This window comes from Rhipicephalus microplus, chromosome 2 (assembly GCF_043290135.1).
Source record: "Rhipicephalus microplus isolate Deutch F79 chromosome 2, USDA_Rmic, whole genome shotgun sequence".
NCBI lineage: Eukaryota > Metazoa > Arthropoda > Arachnida > Ixodida > Ixodidae > Rhipicephalus > Rhipicephalus microplus.
Genome location: NC_134701.1, coordinates 188,960,570 through 188,980,703, shown reverse-complemented (window position 1 = coordinate 188,980,703; position 20,134 = coordinate 188,960,570). Strand labels below are relative to the sequence as shown.

At 44.1% G+C, this 20,134-nt stretch overlaps 1 protein-coding gene across 1 annotated transcript; it reads right to left on the bottom strand.

The window, feature by feature from the left end:
* Positions 1–1,585: 1,585 nt before the first annotated feature.
* Positions 1,586–19,893, bottom strand: LOC119169637 (acid-sensing ion channel 4-A-like). The gene is made up of 10 exons (XM_075885724.1): positions 19,495–19,893; positions 16,857–17,011; positions 14,982–15,085; positions 12,831–12,924; positions 12,461–12,527; positions 10,387–10,494; positions 7,563–7,677; positions 6,158–6,239; positions 3,018–3,090; positions 1,586–1,714 (listed from the first exon to the last, which is right to left on the bottom strand). Exons 1-10 carry the CDS (start codon positions 19,891–19,893, stop codon positions 1,586–1,588), a joined length of 1,326 nt encoding a protein of 441 aa, XP_075741839.1.
* Positions 19,894–20,134: the final 241 nt, after the last annotated feature.

The window sequence follows — 20,134 nt, the reverse complement described above, 5'->3', positions numbered from 1 at the left end:
CCACGACGGGTCGCGTTTCGCCCCTCACACATGCCCGAAAAAAATTCTGCTTTGACACCGAGCACCAAATGAACCAAACTTTTGGTGGTATGCAGCTAGTAGTATAAAGTAGCAAAATAAAAACGTATGTTGTTGCACCAATGTCGGAGTAGTTTCATGCACGGATTAAAAAATGTGGCCGAGCAGAATTTCGCCTCTTTTTGTCGCGTCACGAACACACCGACACCAGCCGCCTAATTTTCCCTCGCGAATGCTGTTACCAATGATAAACTTTTACACATAAAAAGGCCGACAGCTACTGACACTTATCACCGAAACAAAGAAACAAAGAAAAACACCTATGATATCAGCTACGGAGGTCGGCAAAGTCAAAATGACGTGTTTGGCTCCGTGTCTCAATTTCCTCACCCTATATCGTAGTTCTGTACTGGTCATTTCATAGAGTTATTCTCACTATATGTTGTATTTATAACTAGATTGCAATTTTTCAGTCTGCTTATTGTTCTCACTTGCCACCGATGTTTCTATCTTTGAGCTGTAAAACTTAGACACACCACTGACGTAAATTACACGGTCAACGACGTCAGTTTTTATTACCATTTCGCTACTTTTCTTCACGTATCCAGCAGTTCTTTGCCAAAGAATCAGCGGCACTAAAAGATAATCAGGCTAACGGGCAAGCTAAGTCCAATTCAACAGTCAGGCTGTTTCTGTGATGAGACACGCTAGGTTTAAAACAGGAATTCGCGAGACCAAGTGATCGATTGAAGAAAAGTAAGTTTATTTATAAAACGTGACTTGCGGAACTGTTGGATGTTGAGAGACAGGCAAGCAGGTGGCAGGACAAGTCGACCCTCCAAGGTTGTCGACAGAGTCAAGAGGATATCATGTTCGGTTCTACAGGTATACACTCACCGGTGGACATTGCAGGGTAAGTGTTGACGGTGAAGGATGGCAGTGTTGTTGGATTATCTCACAAGCTGTTCCGTGCGTCATATTTTTGTAGCGTCCAATTCACAAACATTTTTTCCCTAAGTGTTCATCGCGACTGACTGATCATTAATAAAATGCGCAAAACCTGAACCTACTAGAATCTTTCGTAACGAGAAATTTTAGCATAAGAACTTTTTTGAATACAGTACGCTGATTCAAACTATTTCGCTTGTGTTTTCCATGTCGCGCCCGCATTTAGTTCAGTTCTAGATGCGATCACCCCAGGCAAGCATAGGACACAAGAAATGCCCGGTATATTGGTCTCACGCGCAGTGATGAATTCCTCTTCGCACGGGTGATACGCGTGGCGTACTGGATCAGTAAAGTGTCACTGAAGAAACAACAATGCGTGCTGATTGAGCGTTCAAATGCCGCTACGGGGACGTGAATTGTTGAAAGCTCGATAGGTAACATTGTATCGACATATTTCTTCTGTGTACAATGTTAGTTCTGTGGTGTAGGAGGGGAATAGAGAACAAACATGGCGAGAATCAGTGACATATACCAGAAGTGTTGAGTCCCTGCATCGTACTAAGTCCCTGTATGGTGCCCGTGCAGGTACAAGCGCCGTCAGCCGGCACTCGAGTGCATTTCAGTGTAGCATCTTCTTTAGTCGCAGCGTCCCAACCACAAGGATGTCGAAGACTTGAAAGAGAACAAAGAAGGACAGGCCCAGGTACATGCCTATGATGCCGCCAAGGTTTCCCAGCACGTGGGTTTCCTGCACGGAACGCCCATTTCCACGAGAAGCTTGAGGGACATAGTCAGTGTGGACACTAAAGTTTGAGGCCATCGATACAACTTCAGCAAGTACACATGAAACAAACAAACAAAGAAACGGGCGGAGCAAGAGAACATTTAAGAGCATACGTACCGTTGGACAAAACACGCTGTCTCATTCAATACTTTCTTATTCTTAATTAACTATTCAGTTTTACCCTATGACACACAAACACACAGAATTGCTTTATTAAGATGCTGGAGATGTTAGCCTGGCTATTCACTGGATGTGTTACTGCGGATTCTGGGTGATACGATTATGGCATATACCAGTGGTTCTGAGCCATGGATGTTTCGGGGCCTCTCTATGGATCCTGACTTTCCACAGTCCTGCTCTAAATGCGGGCACAGGTCCTTCTCTCTGAATCATATGCTCAGGCTGTGCACATTCATCGTGGGCTCTGGTATACACAATCAGATGAAGTGGGGTGAAGTTCTTCACAGTTCGGACACCCCTCTTCAGCTACTGGTAGTCCAGAGGGCCCGGGCCATCGCCGAGAGTCGCCGCTTGTAGGTTCCATTCTGGGTAGAGCCATTGACTGAATGGTGAGCCCTAGGTCTTCCTTCATCATTTCCCTCGGGTTTATTAAATAAAGTTCTTGTCACGTACAACGTTCTTTTGGACTGGTTGAAGTGATGGGGAGACCCTTGTAGTGAAGGGAAAAGAGGGTGGATTCATAAATTATTTCAAAATGCAGAGTGAAATGGGTGCCTTTCATCTCCCCGTGAGCAGTAGAGCCAACGCACCACGCCAATTTGAGTTCGAGAGCTTGTCAATACGTTGTGCGGTCTGTAGCCGCATTCCAACAAATTTTTAGCTACGTTTGCTCTGAAAATGTGCAAGCCTAAGATGAGTGTGCTTGCGTAAATATTACATAGAAGATTGCAGCAAAAGGTTTGCATTCATCTCGAAGAGAGGTGGAAACATAAATTAGCTCTATCGCCATGAGGAAGTGTTATGATGTTGAGCATAAAAAATGGAATGGTTCGTATTTACGGGGAACATGACTCCCAAAAAATTTTTTTGATGATAGGTTTCATGAACCCTCATTCAAGAACCAATATATAAACGCTTATCAGCACATACAACGCCATGATATCGGAAAACAGCTTAACAAACTCTATTAACATTCACATTTCACTAGTTCTCAGCATTATCAGCAACTCACCAGGGTGCGGTTTGTGTCAGTATGTTTTTTGCACTCGTGAAAACACTGTGTATAACATTGCAGTGTGGTACTCACGTCGTACTTCGGCATCGAGCGTACATGCTCGTAGGTGAGTGAGTTGAAGTACAGGACCAAGCGAGCCGGTGGCCTACGACAGTGAGCAAAAAGAAAGTATTGTATGAATTTCGTCCTATTGTTTATATACTGCATTTTCCCTTCCACAAAAGCGCTGGCGCTTTGCCCCAGCCGGAAGCATTGTTCACTGCTGTTGCAGTTCATACTGGTTCTGGGAACCGAAGTGGAAGATGAGCGAGCGGAGAGACGCGGGCGATGGCTGACATTGTTGGCTTGACAGTTTACGGTGACTTTGATGTCACACAACATCACATCGTCTAGTTCACGGCGCTGCCGCTAGACGCGACAGTTTGTGAAAAACGCGTTAAATTCAATATGATTCCGCATTTTCTGCTTTGAAATGGGAGAGGTCCCTCAGGAGCTCACTTCTCACCTACCAGCAACGGGCCGTCCAGCAGGCCCAAGAAGCGGCTGCCAGATACTCCTTGTTGGTCCCTACGTGGGAGACGCCCGCTACGCGCTAAGCGCGTCCTGCAGGACTGAAATAAAGTTTTGTTCATTCCATTCAAATGAAGGTTGTCTTTATCGATTTCATGATTCAATCTATCGATTTGGTTGAAAATATTGGCGGCAGAAATTTTGTTCAGTACCCCTTTAAACACTTGAAAAATAGACTTTTTATCGATTTCGTACGAAAGCAAAGAGAATTAGCGGAATAGCATATTGAACATTTAGGTAGCGTAACATAGAATGTGTAAATTGCTTACGTTATCCGTTGTTCCGATATCCCGAGCACTTCAATTAGGTCTACTCTGGCGTTATATATAGCATCTGACGAGTGGTCACCCAGAGATTATTGCTATCGAAGTAATATTTATGACAGTACGTATAAAGTTCAGTTGTTGGAAACGTTAAAAAATGGCATGGGCTAACAACCTTGAAGCCCAATGTTCAACTCTTGTTTTTAATATTATCAAGAAAAAGGTATCAATAACTGCGTTTCCTGGTTGCGCCACAATGCGAACATCGTGGATGGACGGCAAACGAAATGTAAGTTTTCACTACTCTAATTCTTAATCACGGGCAAGAAGTACCGTTTCATATACCATATGTTGCCGCATATGCGTTTTCTTTTCGCAATATTGAAGTAACGTGCAAAAATGTCGTGGAGAAAGAGCCCGACTGTACGAAGCACATGATTTTCAAAAAAAAATTGCTTTTGCAGAAACGATTCCCAGGGTTCAGCGAACATGACTGAACTGTGTTATGAACGAAGTGATCGCGCTGATCATGCTACATACCCATTTTCGTTGATCGGCCCCGCGACACCCTGCAGCAAAAGCGAAAGATAGGTGAGCGGCAACACGCACAGCTGACGCATGAAACAACGCACGAAGTTCCATGTAATACATAAGACATGCGGCATGCACAGTGCACAAGTGTTTAACGAGGCAACTTCCTCGGTCCTTTTATGTAATCTAAGAATTGGAGGGAGTAAATACAGGGTAAATAAAATGCGGCCCGTTCTTTCTGGTTGTAAGGAGAGCAGGAGAGCTCGCAAGGTCCGTGCTCTACTCTCTCCGGCAGTGAATACCTTGTCGCCCGGTCGTTTGTTTTCGGCGCCTACAACACGCTGCAATTGCATAGTTTACTAATGACGGTGTAAATGTTACTTCGTATGCGATACAGCAGCGGGAGGTCAGTGTAAGTAAGCAAAGCTTTCTCAAAGGGCACTCAACCGGGCTTCCACATACTATCAGGCGCCCAACATGACGCACTGTAGATCATTAAAGTGTTTGGCTTAGACCATTACTTCCTGCCTTCCATGTGACTCATTATTTTGTCTTCTGGTAGTGGACCAAGGTCTTGAAACCAACAGAGCTGTTTTCTCTCTCTCTCTCATTTGCTCACTGCAAAAGTCTACCCTGACAGTTCCGGCAGTCTTTTTACAAGACCCAGCGCCTCGTTCATACACGTCTCATCGAACTTTCAACAGGCTCTCCACCTAAATATCTCCCTAATGCTAAGTGTGAAATATGAAGTGCTTTATTTGAACGTTTGCTTACCTTTCTCAGCTCTGTCATGGTCACGTCACGGTTGTAACTTATATCCCTGAAAAGAATGACACCAGCTTGAACATGAATCTGTAATCAGTAAGTCATCTCTGTGCCCCGCGAAATGATTATGGACGAATCAGCGATAGAGAAAAAAATGACTATGAAACACTGGGTATATATCCACAATCAGATGACGGTAAGCGAGATCCCCTCTCGCAGAAATAATTCTGGAGACATCGTTCACTGGCCTAGTGGAGGCATTCATAAGGATCATCAATTTGGCTTCAGTTTGCTTATGATCTTCGGTATGGACAAGTTTGATGCAATAACGCAATTAAAGAGTGCCTATGTTATATGCGAGAGAAATATATTGAAGTTATGCAGAATCACGTTACCTGACTTTTCATATTGAATAAATTTTCATGACTGAGTCCAACTCGTTCAGAAGGACAGTTTACTGTTTCTTCCCCATTCAAATACACCTGTTGCAGTAGTAATCGAACACGCATGCTGTGACTCAGGATCCTGACGCCAAGAGCATTAATTTATCGTGGCAAAGTTTCAACTGCTATAAATATAGTGATTGGGGAACACAAAATACAAAATAAGTGGGCATAATGGTTGTCGAAATAAATGGAACAGTTATCGAAGAGAATGAATGGGAAATGCCTGGTAGAGATGTTCAAGAGAGAATAGAATGACCTAAAGACGAGCAGGGAGGTATGTATTCAGCTATCCATAACCGAAACACTGATCATTTTATATGTCACCTTGACAGCAGAACACTTGTTACCGTAAAACCCTGTCAATAAAATACAGGTTCGTTTTCACTAGAGCAGTGGCATTCGTCGTGATACCAACTAGTTCTTATTTAGGCAAACAGCCCTTTCAGAAATAAACCAATGACTGCTTGTTGGTATCGTCGACTAAGCTCGATACAAAATGTAAGTATACATCTTTCCAGCTGCTATGAAGCTTCGAAGTCTACGATGATTTACGCGTTCCTTTTTTTTTCAATGGAATGCGACGTTTTCATATAGGCGTCAGAAGTTTCATAAGTCATTAGGACTGAGAACCACTTACGTGCAGGCGTGGAAGCAACTGCACTCAAGCTCGAGCGTAATGCTGGTCTGGATTGCAGCGACATGTTCCGCACACTCCAGCACTGTAACATAACACGCATGGACATCAGTAGAATGACGCAGCGACAGTGGTGACTACGTTGCAGCTAGAACATGCACGCCATTTAAAAACGCATGCCACTCGTGTAGCTCGCTTCAAAAGAGTAATTATTAACAGATACTCCCGGTAGAGATGTTATCCGAGTTTTCGTGCCCATCAACGTTTCTCTCCTCTGATCATGAAGGCTATGTTCAGAGTGAGCGAAAAAGTCCAGAGGCTGTTGCGGGACCACTCTGATGAACTCTTAGCTAACACGTGGATGTCTCGTGTCTCATGTGCGAACATTTTAAAACGTGTTAAGGTTGTTGTTGCATGAAGAATTATGTTGTAGTACCAGCATTAGTTACGAGAATACACATTTATGTTTAATTGTTAGTGTAACGTGCGTAGTTGTGCCAATCATCAGTGATGTTTAAGCTTTGTTGTATCAGAATTGATTACGTGAATCCCCATTCACGTTTGAATATTGTTGTAATGGGATTAGGTATGTGAATTGCCATTCATGTTTAAATGTTGTAGTACTCGAATCATGTATGCAGCTGCCCGTTTATGTTTAAGTATTGTGGCATTGTAGTGCTGGGATTATATATGAAGCTGCTCATTCACGATGGTTGTATTTCACCAATATAATATACGATAAGCAGAATTAGAATGGACAAAACAGACAGCACATTACAAAACCTTCATTTTTTGTTATATTTTTAAAATTTTATCTCTCCGTATACTTCTTTCTGCTCGCATTCTCCTAAGTTCTTTTTACCCGTTTTCTCATCGCCCTGCAGAGTAAGCAGGCTAATACAGGCCGACTAACCACTCAGCTTTACAGTACTTTCTTTTTCGCTCTCTTTCATGAAAGCTCCGAAGACACCTTAGTTACATGGACGCAAATGCCATAACCATATGAATGAACAGCGGGAAAGAGAATAAAAATCTTGTTGTGTGGGCGTGCAGGTTGTGCAGTCACCTTCTACAAATGTTGACCGCGCATTGGTACTAAATCTTAAGAGCTGTATCTAATTTTTAGCTGCGCCCGTTTTCCAAAACTACGTTTTTGTGGAGTGGGGACGATATGTTAAGGGCCATACGAGTAAAAGTAATGATCTTGCGTATGCCTTCATCACCAATGATACACACAAGCACCCAAGGTCCTCTATTATGCTTAATTCACTTCGGTGATTGTTAGCGTCGTCGGTTTCATACCCCACTTAATTAAACCACAGCCCTCTCACATACTCTCGCACAATTGCAGCATACATCAGCGAAACACTGGGACAGACATAGTACGCGTGATGCTGCCGTTACCCACTCTTGTCTACGCAGGTCCCGTATCGTTGCGCCAGCGTGTAGAGCTGCGGAAGCTGTGCTGCCAGACATTTGCAGGTCTCCACAATTTTCACCTGGAGACATATGTTCAGGCAGTCCTGCGCAGAAAGGACGTTATGGAGACAGTGGGTAAAAAGGGGGTCCTCTTTCATTACCTATGGCCGGCTCACTTTCATATCGTGAACAGTTGCTCGCTCATAAATATGGTTATAAGTGATTGAAAAATAACGCTATCTGATTTTTTGGGCACAATGTGTGAATCCTAGCTCCGGTGGGAGCGACCCTCTTGGCTCTACTGTGTTACTGCGTTCCTAAGCATTGCTAACTATTACACATGCGAAACGTAGTCCTACACTTCGGTACAGCGTACACGCCAGATGTCGTTTACTTGTGGTAAATTAGGGCGGGCCAGACTATTGCACTTTGTATTTTCCAGCGTACCTGCATTCAATCAATTCTGAATAATCATGATGGTTATCTAAACTTTTTTTTCTACTCAGCTTATGTTACGATGTCATATCTATCCCGTACTTCTCGCAGCGTTGAGCGACATTTTATATGAGTTTACTTGAGGTTTTGGGACACAGCAGGGAATATCAGCTACCAGTTGACCAGATACAGACCGGATGTCACTTGGCAAGTAACATAACATTGCTAAGCACTAGCGCCACAAAAATTAATGGCGGAAACGTGACTGTAGGCAGTATTTTGCCTTGGCGTGTGCGAACCTATGATGCGTCGCGGTTTGGGTGGGGGAGGGCTGGAATGCCTTGTTTGAGGGGAAGGGTAAACCGCGCGTTTCTATGGACAGCGAGAGTTACAAGGAAAGAGAAACGGAAAGGCGAGCTCATTAGGGCTGATTCATATTTCTAAATTACAAGCGCTCAGACGACAGCATGCAAATGTCATAACTGCACTTGCATTCATTACATGAATGTGAATGCCATAACTTCATTGCCCTGGTGGTAAAATGAACAGTGGAAGCGAGTATTGAACTGTGTTTTTAGCGTTGTCTGATTGTGCCGCCATCTGCCAGAAACGTTGACGGATCGTGGTTACTCAAACCTAACCCCCGTCTTAAAATGCTTAAGAGCGAAACAGACGGCACGATTTTTCGTCCGATCCGACGTGCAGTGTTGGACGATCCGTCACGCGGCGTTCAACGATTCAGCACACTTGTGGTGAACGAGCAATCAGGCGCAGGCTCCACCCGCAAACGGCGCCCCAGTATGCACGCCGGGAAGACTTTGTATGCTCGTATTGAAGCACAAAACAAACTTCACACGACCATGCTTCGCTATATAAGAAACTAATCAATGAAACTACACATTGGCGAACGAGAGCACATCGAAACAGCCCACGTCACTCATGACTCGGATAGGTAGGCCTAGCTCACAAGGCGAAAACCGGCCATAGCCTACGCCATTCGTAATAACACGCCAGTTTTACCTGCGAAATGGCATTGCATCACTGCTTGCGATCTCACTAGCGGTTCAGAAACGGGCGCTGTCTTGAAGTAATGACGCACTTGAAGATTTATTCATGCAGGTATGATTTCACGCCAAAAGCAAATTGTACTCGATGTTCATCACGTCGCGGTGATCTGCTATATCGGCAAATGCTCCGAAGCTCGACTCCACTGACTCGTAGTCGTCGCCTTGTCCACGTTGGTCGTAGCGGTGACAGGGAGAAGCCGAATAAACTCATAGTGGCGTGACGTCGCACGACTCCAGAGCTATCATTGGCTGTACCTGTCCGACGGTTCGATAACGCGACTAAAATATCTGCCCAATTTGGCTATGGCGGGACTCGACTCCTTCCTCAGTCCGGCCGTGGTTTGGTGCTTACCGGACACACCATGCGGTGGTCAGATGCGACAGACGTGACCATTCCAGATGCCACACTTCCACGCTGGACGTTGCATAGGATGGAAAATTATATACCGTCCGTGTCGGCCTTTATTTATATTTGGATTGTGAATTTACGATTTGGCCAAGTCGTGACGATAAATGCAAGGACACAAAGTAATGTCCTTTCCTGTCCAATCCCTTCCTTTTATGAACACTAGCCTCACATCGCGCCCTTATTGTCCTTGCCGTCTTAGTGCTTGTAATTTATTATATAAAAAAGAAGGTATGTTCATTTTTCTTCATTTCATTTTGCCGTAAGGTCAAGTGTCGTAGTTTTTAGCATAGAAAAGAGGGATACAAAGGACATGACACTCGTAGCGAGTGTCGTGTCCTTATCTCTCTTGTCTATGTGAAAAACTGCGCTACTTAATCTTACGACAAAATGATTGATTACCAACTAGCCCAGTTATCAACCTTATTAAAGTTCTTTGTTCTTGATAATCAGCGTACAGCAAGAGAGATTGAGGGAGAGAGAACAAAGAGGAAGAGGAAAAGCATGACAATGAACAAAAGCGTCCGTTTTGTTACTCTGGGCAGGGAAAAGAGAATGCGGGATAAAAGTAAGAAAAACGGGGAGAACGAAGAGTACCGCTTCATCCTGGAGAGAATGAAGATGCCACAATTTGTCACTGGGGTCTAGAGAGGTCGGTTGAGGAGCTTGGGGGCATTTATTTTTGCCTTGTTGCTGGACACAATACATGGAGGAAAGATGCGATGCCTACGATGACATGAAGGAACACTTGGCGGCGGATACGGGCCGTCAATCAGTTCGTCAAGCAGTGCGCCAGTCGTTGCAGGCTGATAGATGAGAATGGCAGCCGATGTGTGAGCACGCTCCAAATTAAAGATGAATTACGAAGCACGGGTGCATCAGGCATTATGTTATGACCTGCTTACCACGCGAGTGTAGGCGCCATACATGCGGTCCATCTGGTTGAACAGTCCGGGAGGCCACGTGGAGCGACACGGATTGGCGTATGGCTCTGGCAAATTCGTCTGCGCCAACTGCGAGCACGCCAGTATCCACTCAATTATACATGCTGTTCCTTCGCGCAACGTCACATGTATAGTCCGACAAAGGAAAACAAAATATCAAGTACCAATACTGTAAGAGAGCAGTTGTTGATGTTCACCCTTGCATGTTTTTTTTTTTGTTCGGTCGCCCAGCTTCTTTAAAGTTACTACATTACTTGGCGTCAGTGTAACATGCACACATAAACTTATAGCTTGTGACAATTTCAGCAGCAGCCGCATCCACTCCCCTTCCCTCCTTTTGTGTTCTCAGTGTTTATCGCTAATGAAGACGCATCAACAAAACAAAAACTGAACAGCTGCTATGTTCTGACGTCGATCTATGACACCAAAGAGCAAGCGATAACGCAAGCATGTACGCCTACGTGTTTTCGTGAGTGGTGTATTTGCTGTTAATAAGAACGATTGTTACGTTTTTACGCGTGTAAGATAGGCCACACTTATATCGAAAATGGACCATAGGTATCTAGAAACCATAACGTTTCATCTATTGAGTTGTGGCTACATGCGGCACAATCATAACTCTTCTGAAAGAAAGAAAGAAAAGAAATCCGCGCATCACCAGGAAATGAACGATGACGAGTGGGCCAAGCTAGGTCCTATATAAGGTCCATAATGTCTACGTTGTAGTCAGTTGTAGTCACCGATTAGAATAAAGGACAGAAGGATGGACGGCACAGTGGATTATGTGATGAGCTGTCATATACTTGATTGATGTACACATAAAATCGGTTTTACAAATATTTTCGTTTTTCGCTGTGCAGGTGTTCACTTTCGGTTTCGGTTTAATGAAACGTGACGGACGCGGGGGACAACAAGCCTCGGCCCCACCGGGTTTTAGCCCCGGAAATTGTCCCGCAATTAAAGCGAGAATTCCGGACCACAAGCAACATTAAAACATTTGAGGCATCGTTTTAAGGAAGATGTCGTCCATGTTTAATCTATTAGATACGTCGCTTCTGTCCTGCATTTCGAAGGAGGCTTTTGTCATTTTTTGGAAGCTGCTAGAATGCGCACTCCTGGGTTTCCCCCCTCGGCCTTTTTATTTTTGTCAGCACTGGCATTTTCAGATCCCTTACGACGCTTCCGCGAGATCCCAAATTGAGCAGCTGGAAAATCCGCGGGTTCATATTAGAAGATTGAGCAGTTGCACTCATTAGCTATATTTAAAAGTTGCATGTGACCTGCATGCATAAGCGCAGCTTCTGAACGTACTGCCAATGGTGGCTAATCGTATCGCCTAATCTGCTTCATTACAGATTAAAAACGTATCGGCTAATCTGCTTTATTGCGAGAAGGACGTGACAGGAACATCTCTGAGCGTGAATAGTTGAATAAGTGCATGTGATGTTTTGTCAACATTATTGCGACATAGCAAATGTCGCGTCCTTTCCTGCTGGTGCTCCAACGCAGTGGTTTGAGTGATGTGAGTTCAGGCCATCTGTAGCATCAACTATTTTTTTTTTGTGAGAGCTTGTGTAAAATCGCTAATGTTACTGCTACCCAAATATTACAAATAATAGGACAGTAAGGCAGTATTACGTTGACAGTTACAAAGAAAGACAAAATTTTCAGAAAAAAATTAACCTCAGAGTGAAGCACAAACAGCGAAAACGCATTTTGGCCTCACTAAACATACAAGCTTTATTCTTTTATCACAGATTTCGTTCGCACTAACCCACAGGTGGGTACCGCGTTCGGTTAGATAATTGCGCACTGTCTTATTGTAAATAGCTCCCCCAATTATACAGGCTGTATTTTGGCACAATGTTGATGTAGTAAGTGCGAGATGTGAAGCGTTCTTGTCTATGAACGGTGTCTATGGTGCATTTTGCTACTAGTGAAAGTAAGCACCGTCATTGCTCAGATATGGCAAACTGAAAAAAAAGGTAAGTGACGTTATTGAAGGAACAAGGGTTGGTTGCGAAGGAGACATTACCAGGTTTAGGCCGACGTACGTGGTGTAGCCTGGAGAGAGGTATACGCTATCCTGACACACCGAGAACCTGGAAAGAGACATTTAAGACCTCCGCATGTCATGTTTGCGCTCACTAACAATCAAATCAAATACCTTTAAAGTTTACAAACAACCATTTATGAGGTCTAGAGTTCGTAAAAATCCCAGCAACGTCGCAAAGAACTGCTGCGAAGTGTTCCACGGGACTCCCTTTTTTCGATATGAGCCTGCGTTTATAGCCTTCATTTCTCGTAAGTGTGACATTTCCACACTGTATCTGAATAGTATAACTTGCTAATGATATTCACTAAATCGATGAACTTAACACTTTATTTCTAACTTGCAGGCTCACCTGGTGCCATGTGCGTGCACCATAGCAATGAAGCCTGCCTGGTAGGAAGTGGGCAGGTATTCATGCAGCTCTGGATTCAGCGTGATCACGAGCCCTGCATGAGACCGAAATAGGCGCGTAAAGGAACACGGACGCGCGGAATTACTGCGTGACAAGAAATTGAGCAAACCAACGCTTCGAAGGTCAATGACTATAGAATGTTCGACAACGTGACAGACTGAGATAGTAAACAGTTCCTAAACAGTAAATAAAATGCTTGATAAATACATTACCGAAAATAAAAACAAATGTAAATAATAGTGCAGATTAGAGTTGACTGAAAGGAATGTTATTACATTACTATTAGTCTATTTTTGAAGAGTAATAAAATATTTACCAAGTTGAGAAAAGTTAATTCCTGTATACTTCACTTACAGCACATATAGACCGATATCTCAGATATCCTTGTTGCGTTGCAGAAACAGCTGGGAGTAGAAGGGAGAGTCACAGCAGTGTCCTCATTTGACTGAAAGTGCGTCCTTGTCTCTTGTTATTTGTTCTCGCCTTTTTAAAATCAATTTTCACGCTATCAAAAGGCGGACACGCTATGTTTTTGTCAAAAGCAATAGAAAAAATGTATTCTGCAAACTTCTCAAAACTATTCATTCAAAGTGATTGATTACGTTACTAAATTACGAGTCCACAAAAGACAGGGGTACTGGAGTCGATGGAGGCTCGAAGAGATGAAATATCCTCGAATAAAGTGCCCTCTCCTCTTCCGTCTTTGTCGTTCAGGAAGCGTGCACAAACCATACACGCACATGTGCTAAAAGCAGATGGTTGCTGTTTTAAAGAAAAGAAAAGACTGCTTGTTAAAATAATGGCTCCCGCAACCCTCTTGTTGAGGGATCTCTCGTATTTTCAGCCCACTAAACTAATTCATTAAATTAGTCAAACGAGATGTTTCTAATGAATGTCTAATGAATATAAGAACAGTGCAGCAGACAAGAAATGACGGAGATGAGACGCACAGCCCTGACTTTCAAAAACTTTCAATAGCGAAGCGACGTATACATATACATATGAGTAGAATAAAGGCATGCGTAGGAAGGGCGCAATTATCAACCGTTTCGATGGTTTTACTATAACAAACACTCTTGTCGCGTGTTGATTGAGCAAGAAGCCATCTATAACTTAAAACATGGCTAAGCTACGCAATCATTTTTTTTCAATGGCACTATTGAAGGAGAACTTACAAGCTGTCAAACGTACTGACATGAGAAGCATCAATAATCTCTCACAGTTATCGTTGTGGCTTATCGCTTAAGAAGTGTGTGTTATCTTTGTCAGTTCCCGTCTGTTGTGCTGTTCTCACATTCATTATACACTACGAATGTAATCCTTTTCGTTTTATTACTGCTTGGTATGCTGATAACTGAACGATGAAGTGGTTTCGTCCCATATTCAATCACCCTCCCAGCTTCGGTCTGTCGATTTAATTTACCTTCACGCGGCGTGGCGCAATAGTTGCGCAGTCCCGTAATGACGTTTATCAGTGGGTTGAGATCCCGTTCCAGCACGAGCTCAAGGACAGCTGACTCAGTTGGTTTTCGTTATCATTATGTAACATGATAGTGGCGAACAGTAGATGGTCGAGTAGAGAGACACAGACGTTCTGGCGTTGTTTTCTCTTTCTGCTTGTTCGTGTGCTGTTCACGAGCATTATGTTTCTAGCATGGTCTTCCTTTCAACTTAGGAAGCTTTCATTTTGAAAATTCTGTGTCAAATCTTTTCATCGCTTTGTGCTACAAAATGAGGTGAGAATTTTTTTTTTCATTCACTACTATTACTGCACCCAGGGGACTTCGGCTGAAGGAATTCGCCAAGGTTTTAGCACATGCAAAACCAATCATTGCGATAATCGTGTTAAGACCACTGTTAGAACTAGGCTCAAAAAAACTTCGCCCAGGCCTACTAACACAAACTAAATGATTACGGAGTGACTAGACACTAAACGTTCAGACTGTTCTAAGTTTCTGACCGCAATGGTAACGTGCATTGCGAGGTATATACAATACTAGCTAGCGCTAAACGTAAAAAGAAGGTTCTGGCTCCACTACATCTGCAGGCATTGTTTGTCTTTTTTATTTTTCAAAAAAAGTGCACCATTACCATCGTATGGTGACGACAGGGCGCTGTACTCCATTCGCTCCTTGTGGCCACAGAGGAAGCGGAAGCAGTTTCCGTAAAGCACGTTAATGATTTTACGGTAGAGCCTGCGAAACAAAATGCACCTGTCACACACTGCCCCTGTTCCTTTCGGCACAGTGCACGTGAAACAGATGTGAAGTGTGACTTCATTATTCGTACTTGTGTGCAGTTTGACACAAGGCGTGGTTATGGCGATATGACTTGTAGGAATCACTCGAACATTTCATTCAAGCGTTTCACGTCGTTCTATTTTACAGAGTTGCGTAAGTTGGAAGAAGAAAGGAACTCAGCGAGACTCGAATTTATAGAAAATTGACAGAGCAGCAGGGTATGTTCACAGTGTCTCGCATGCGGAGACCTGTCTTTGAAGCCTGCTCTTTAACTCTGGTGAAATACTTGAATAGGTTGTGGCATTAAGTCTAGGAGGAGGTACTGCTTTTTACGAAGACGAGTCCTCTGGTCGAGGCATTGGTACCAGTGAGATGCCATGTTTAGCAATTTCTCAAGGCTCACTGAAGATGCTTGGAAGCAGTGCGTCGTATATGCATGTTCTGCCATATACATAGTCTGCCTAATGTTCTACCTCGTTAATATTTTTAGAATTCGTGTTTCATTTATAATTTTGACATTTTGCTCAATCGCGTGTTACTTGTCGCAGTGGCATTGACTTGTACATAAGTCGCGGGGAAGTCCGCCAGGCGGGAAAAATGGAACTATTTTGTAGTGTGGTTTCAAATGCTTGTGTGTTGACACTTTACCCTTCGATTGCCATGTGTAAACTTTGGCGGCTTCTAAAGAGGTGATTTGGCGTGTTTATGGTATATTTGCTTCAAAATATAAATTTATTTTCCCTATAACACTGTGACCACCCACCCCCTTTCCACTTGATTACGACCATAGCGAGAAAACGCCGGAATCAGGCTCATATTCCGGATTAGGGTAAATAGTTTTGCGACTGCAAGGTTTTTTACTTTCCACCAGAGACGTTTACCCTATGTAGCTTGTTGTCCTGTAATTTGTTTACTTTGTAGCTTGCTTTTAAAATCATTGAATGACATGATAATATGCTCCCAGAAGTACGGCTTGTCTTTATTTTGCCTGGAACAGGATATGACTCGCAAATAATTTTCTTTTGTTACAGTTAAGCTAATAACAAGCTCATGAATTTCTCCAGCTGCCCCGCCGCGGAGGTCTAGTGACTAAGGTACTCGGCTGCTGACCCGCAGTGTGTGGAATCAAATCCAGGCTGCGGCGGCTGCATTCCCGATGGAGGCGGAAATGCTGTAGGCCTGTGTGCTCGGATTTGGGTGCACGTTAAAGAACCCCAGGTGGTTGTAATTATCGGAGCCCTCCACTACAGTGTCTCTCATAATCATATCGTGGTTTTCGGAAATTAAACCCCGCATATAAATCAATCAATTTCCGCAGCTCATATGAGTGAGGAGGGTGCACAATAATGCATTCCTTACGCTTCCTTTTTTTTACTTTGCCAGCTGCCCATTGTCGCCGTGCGGGTTAGCAAGTTAAATTGCATATCGTTAGCGACTCTACGTTGTTTTCCTCGCTTAAGCTGCGTTCCACTCTCTCCACCTTGACACGGTGCCACAAAGTACAAAAGAGCTCCGTTAAGCTCTCACTCACATTTCGTTGTACACAGAACGATAACGCTCATCTGCAGAGGCGAATTGTGCGGAATAGGTTCTATCACCTGCAGAGTAAATCGGCATCCAACATCGTCTCTTTAAGAGACAGAAACTTAAATATAGTGATGTTCTGAATAATATGCTATTGCTATTTCGCGAAATATAAAAGAAAGTCTCCAGGGACAGGACATACGACGCGTCCTTGCAGTCCTGGTTGTGGTAAGTGCAGTCGAAGAAAGTGCCACCAAACTGATGACCAAGGGTTCTGAGCCATTCGCGGTTCTTGGTCTTGTGGTTCGCAATCCAGTCCGATATCTGCTGCTGTAGCCTTAGGTCGTCTGGATTGGCCTGCACAGAGATAAAGCTTACGTTGCTGTGGCTCGGCTTCGACACAGTTATTAGTGCCACCGAGGTAGTTGAATGACGCCTGGTTCCTCAAGCCTCTCATATCTGGGCACATCCGTAGCTCCTAGACCCCGCTGAACAACTGAGCATGTTGCTTTCTTAGAGGCAATGGTTTCAAGAGGAGTGAAAGATGTAAGGGAACAGAAAAGAGAGGCCACATGCAGTGTGGCACCCACGCCACCGGGTGCCAGGTCGTGTTACATTTCTAATGAGAAATACCAATGGGTGCATGAGGATGACGCTCGCAATGAATTTGAGCACATCACGACTGAGTTCAATTTCCAATACTAGCGGGTAGCTGGGTTGCCACAGGGGACTAGAGGCCCGTGGCGACCTAGATTTACGAAGGGCGACACGGCGAGTTTTTTTTTCTGATTTTAGGTTTAGGTGTCGTCTGAGTTATGCATTTTGTGCTCATACCTTTTCCAATTAAATATCGACGGCCCGTGGCTATTGAGCACGTCCATCCTGTCTCCTATGAATATCTCCTGCATTCCTCCGAGTACCTGAAGTACAAGTACGTCCCCAGCAACCTTCAATCAAAATTTAAGTGAGAAGGCTGCTTCGCGTACTGCGATTGCATGATATGCGGGGTTTAACGTCCCTAAACCACCATATGATTATGAGAGACGCCGTAGTGGAGGGCTCCGGAAATTCCGACCACCTGGGGTTCTTTAACGTGCACCCAAAACTGAGCACACGGGCCTACAACATTTTCGACTCCATCGGAAATGCAGCCGCCGCAGCCGTGATTCGAACCCACGACCTGTGGGTCAGCAGCCGAGTACCTTAGCCACTAGGCCACCACGGCGAAGCTCGCGTGCTGCAAGGCAGTGGTGTTCGACTAAGTTCTTTAGGCGCTTTAAATTTGATTTCAGAGATGGCTAGGCCACGGTTAGGCTACGTGTTCCGATCACAGATTATTTCTTTCGTTATTTATTTATATTCAAATAGCGCAGTCCTTGCAGGGCTACTGCAGGAGTGGGGTACATTTTCATGAATAAAATATGCTGATTACAAGGGTGACATCAAAGCAAAAAAACAAGAACAAAAAACAAGGAAACAATGATTTACTATAACAGTGAATTTCCAAAATCCGAAAATGACAATTCACAAATACTACCGGGTAATTCATTCCACCTTTCAATGACTCTAGGAAATTAACTGTTCTTGAAAATGTTCGTGTGCGTAGAGAAAGGCATCACGTTGAGGATGTAGTAGTTGAAAGAGTATTGGCGTATGAGATGTAATAATGTGAAGATAGTCGACAAGAAAACTAAAGAAATGAGTGTAATCGCTTTAGAGAATCGGTATCACGTCTGCTGGATATGATATGGAGTTTCGAGGAACTCCATCCAGATGAAAGTGAAAAGGTACGATCATAGCGATGGCAAATGAAACGAACCACCTTCCTTCGAACAGATTCAATTTTGTTGACGGTGCATGTTTTATGATTTTATATAATAATTGGTTTCTTTAAGGCTTTCACAGCGTTACTCTCAATAAGCCTTATGATTCGCATGTCGGGACGCAAAGCTGTCAACAGACAACGCTTTTGCTCTTTTCATCCATGATTCACCACACTTTTACTTTTGAAATGGGCGCACTCAGTTGGAAGGATATCATGAGCGTTCCATTTGGAACGGATGGTAACCCTCCGCCACCAAGCCCATGTTGCAGTTATAGTAGGAAAACCTCGCATACCAAGCAGCAGCATGCTGAAACGAGCGATGCGAGTGGGATTGAAAAACAGTCTGTAGAATTTAGGCATTATGAATGGTATTGTTTTCTATAGGACTACACATAATTTGCAATATTTATTACTAGGCTTGCTGCACATATGAAGAGTGGTGAGATTTTTCGGTAAAATTTGGAGAAAAATGACGACTTTAGGCGACGTTTTGCTCGTTGTTTGGCAACATTGACACGGATGTCAGTGGCAATGCTGCTACCAAGCACCCACAGATTCTTCAAATGTGGAGATTCAACAAAGCAAGTAAATGGGTAATACTATTTGATTCATTTGCTGATTGATTTATTGATCAAGTTGATGAGTTAGGAGGTGAATGGTTCGCTTGCTGGCTCAAGGCTTATTGATGTACCTACCGAGCGAACATTGAACATTGAGCCCCGCCGTGAAGGTATAGTGGCTAAGGTAATATGGCTGCTGGCCCGCAGGTCAAGGGATCAAATCCCGGCTGCGGCGGCTGAATTTTCGATGGAGACGGAAATGCTGTGGGCCAGTGTGCTCAGATTTGAGTGCACGTTAAAGAACTCCAAGTGGCCTAAATTTCCAGAGCCCACCACTACGGCACCTCTCGTAATTATTTGATGGTTTTGGGACGTTAAACCCTACAGATCAATCAAAATTGAACATTTAACAATAAGATGTTCAGCTAAGCAATGTTTTGGTTACGTTTTCGTACTTCTCGTATGTCTTGCCCTTCGCCGCAGATGCGTTTCTGCAGCTCGGAGCTCATTTCACGCTGCGAGGCGTTGAGAGCGCATAGTTTTGACCTACGCAACGGGTTGACGTTGCACACGGTGACGTCGGGCAGCTCGAAAGACGTGTTGGTGTTGTACTCGAACGCGACGGCCACGCTGTACGTGAAGTACTCCTTCAGTATGGCGAGAGTCTCGGAGGTGCTGTAGTACAGCAACGTCAGAAGTGCACCGGTCCAGAGCAGGCGGCGCACGCCTCCACCCTCGACGAAGGCGTCCGCAACCGGGAGGCCGGAGTCCAGTGCCAGCTGGCCGTAGACCTGTCCGCACGCTCGCCACGTGCCGTGGCGTCCGGGTCCACCTCTGCTCAGAGATGATGGCATTTGCACTGCAGTAACACGCTAAAGTTAATGCGGCAAACGATTGAAGCCCTTTAGTCACGCGCTATTTGCAAGGCGAATTATTTACAAAGATTCAGATTAGAGTGCTCATGGCATTACAAGACGGTCAGCTCTGCAGGTGTACAAAAGAACGAAAATGTAGATTCCTGCTTATTTTGTGCATTGTGGGAATCGACCTTATACAAAAACGTCTGCGAATAGCTTCTTATACCAGATATAATGA

What these genes read in the sequence shown, in the direction of transcription:
- LOC119169637 (XM_075885724.1), bottom strand. Translation starts at nt 19,893, where the DNA reads ATGCCATCATCTCTGAGCAGAGGTGGACCCGGACGCCACGGCACGTGG. An exon ending in CGTACGTCGGCCTAAACCTG is followed by an intron (nt 10,495 to 12,460) that starts GTAATGTCTCCT and finishes GCGTGCTCGCAG; the next exon opens with TTGGCGCAGACGAATTTGCC. An exon ending in GCTCGATGCCGAAGTACGAC is followed by an intron (nt 1,715 to 3,017) that starts GTGAGTACCACA and finishes CGTTCCGTGCAG; the next exon opens with GAAACCCACGTGCTGGGAAA.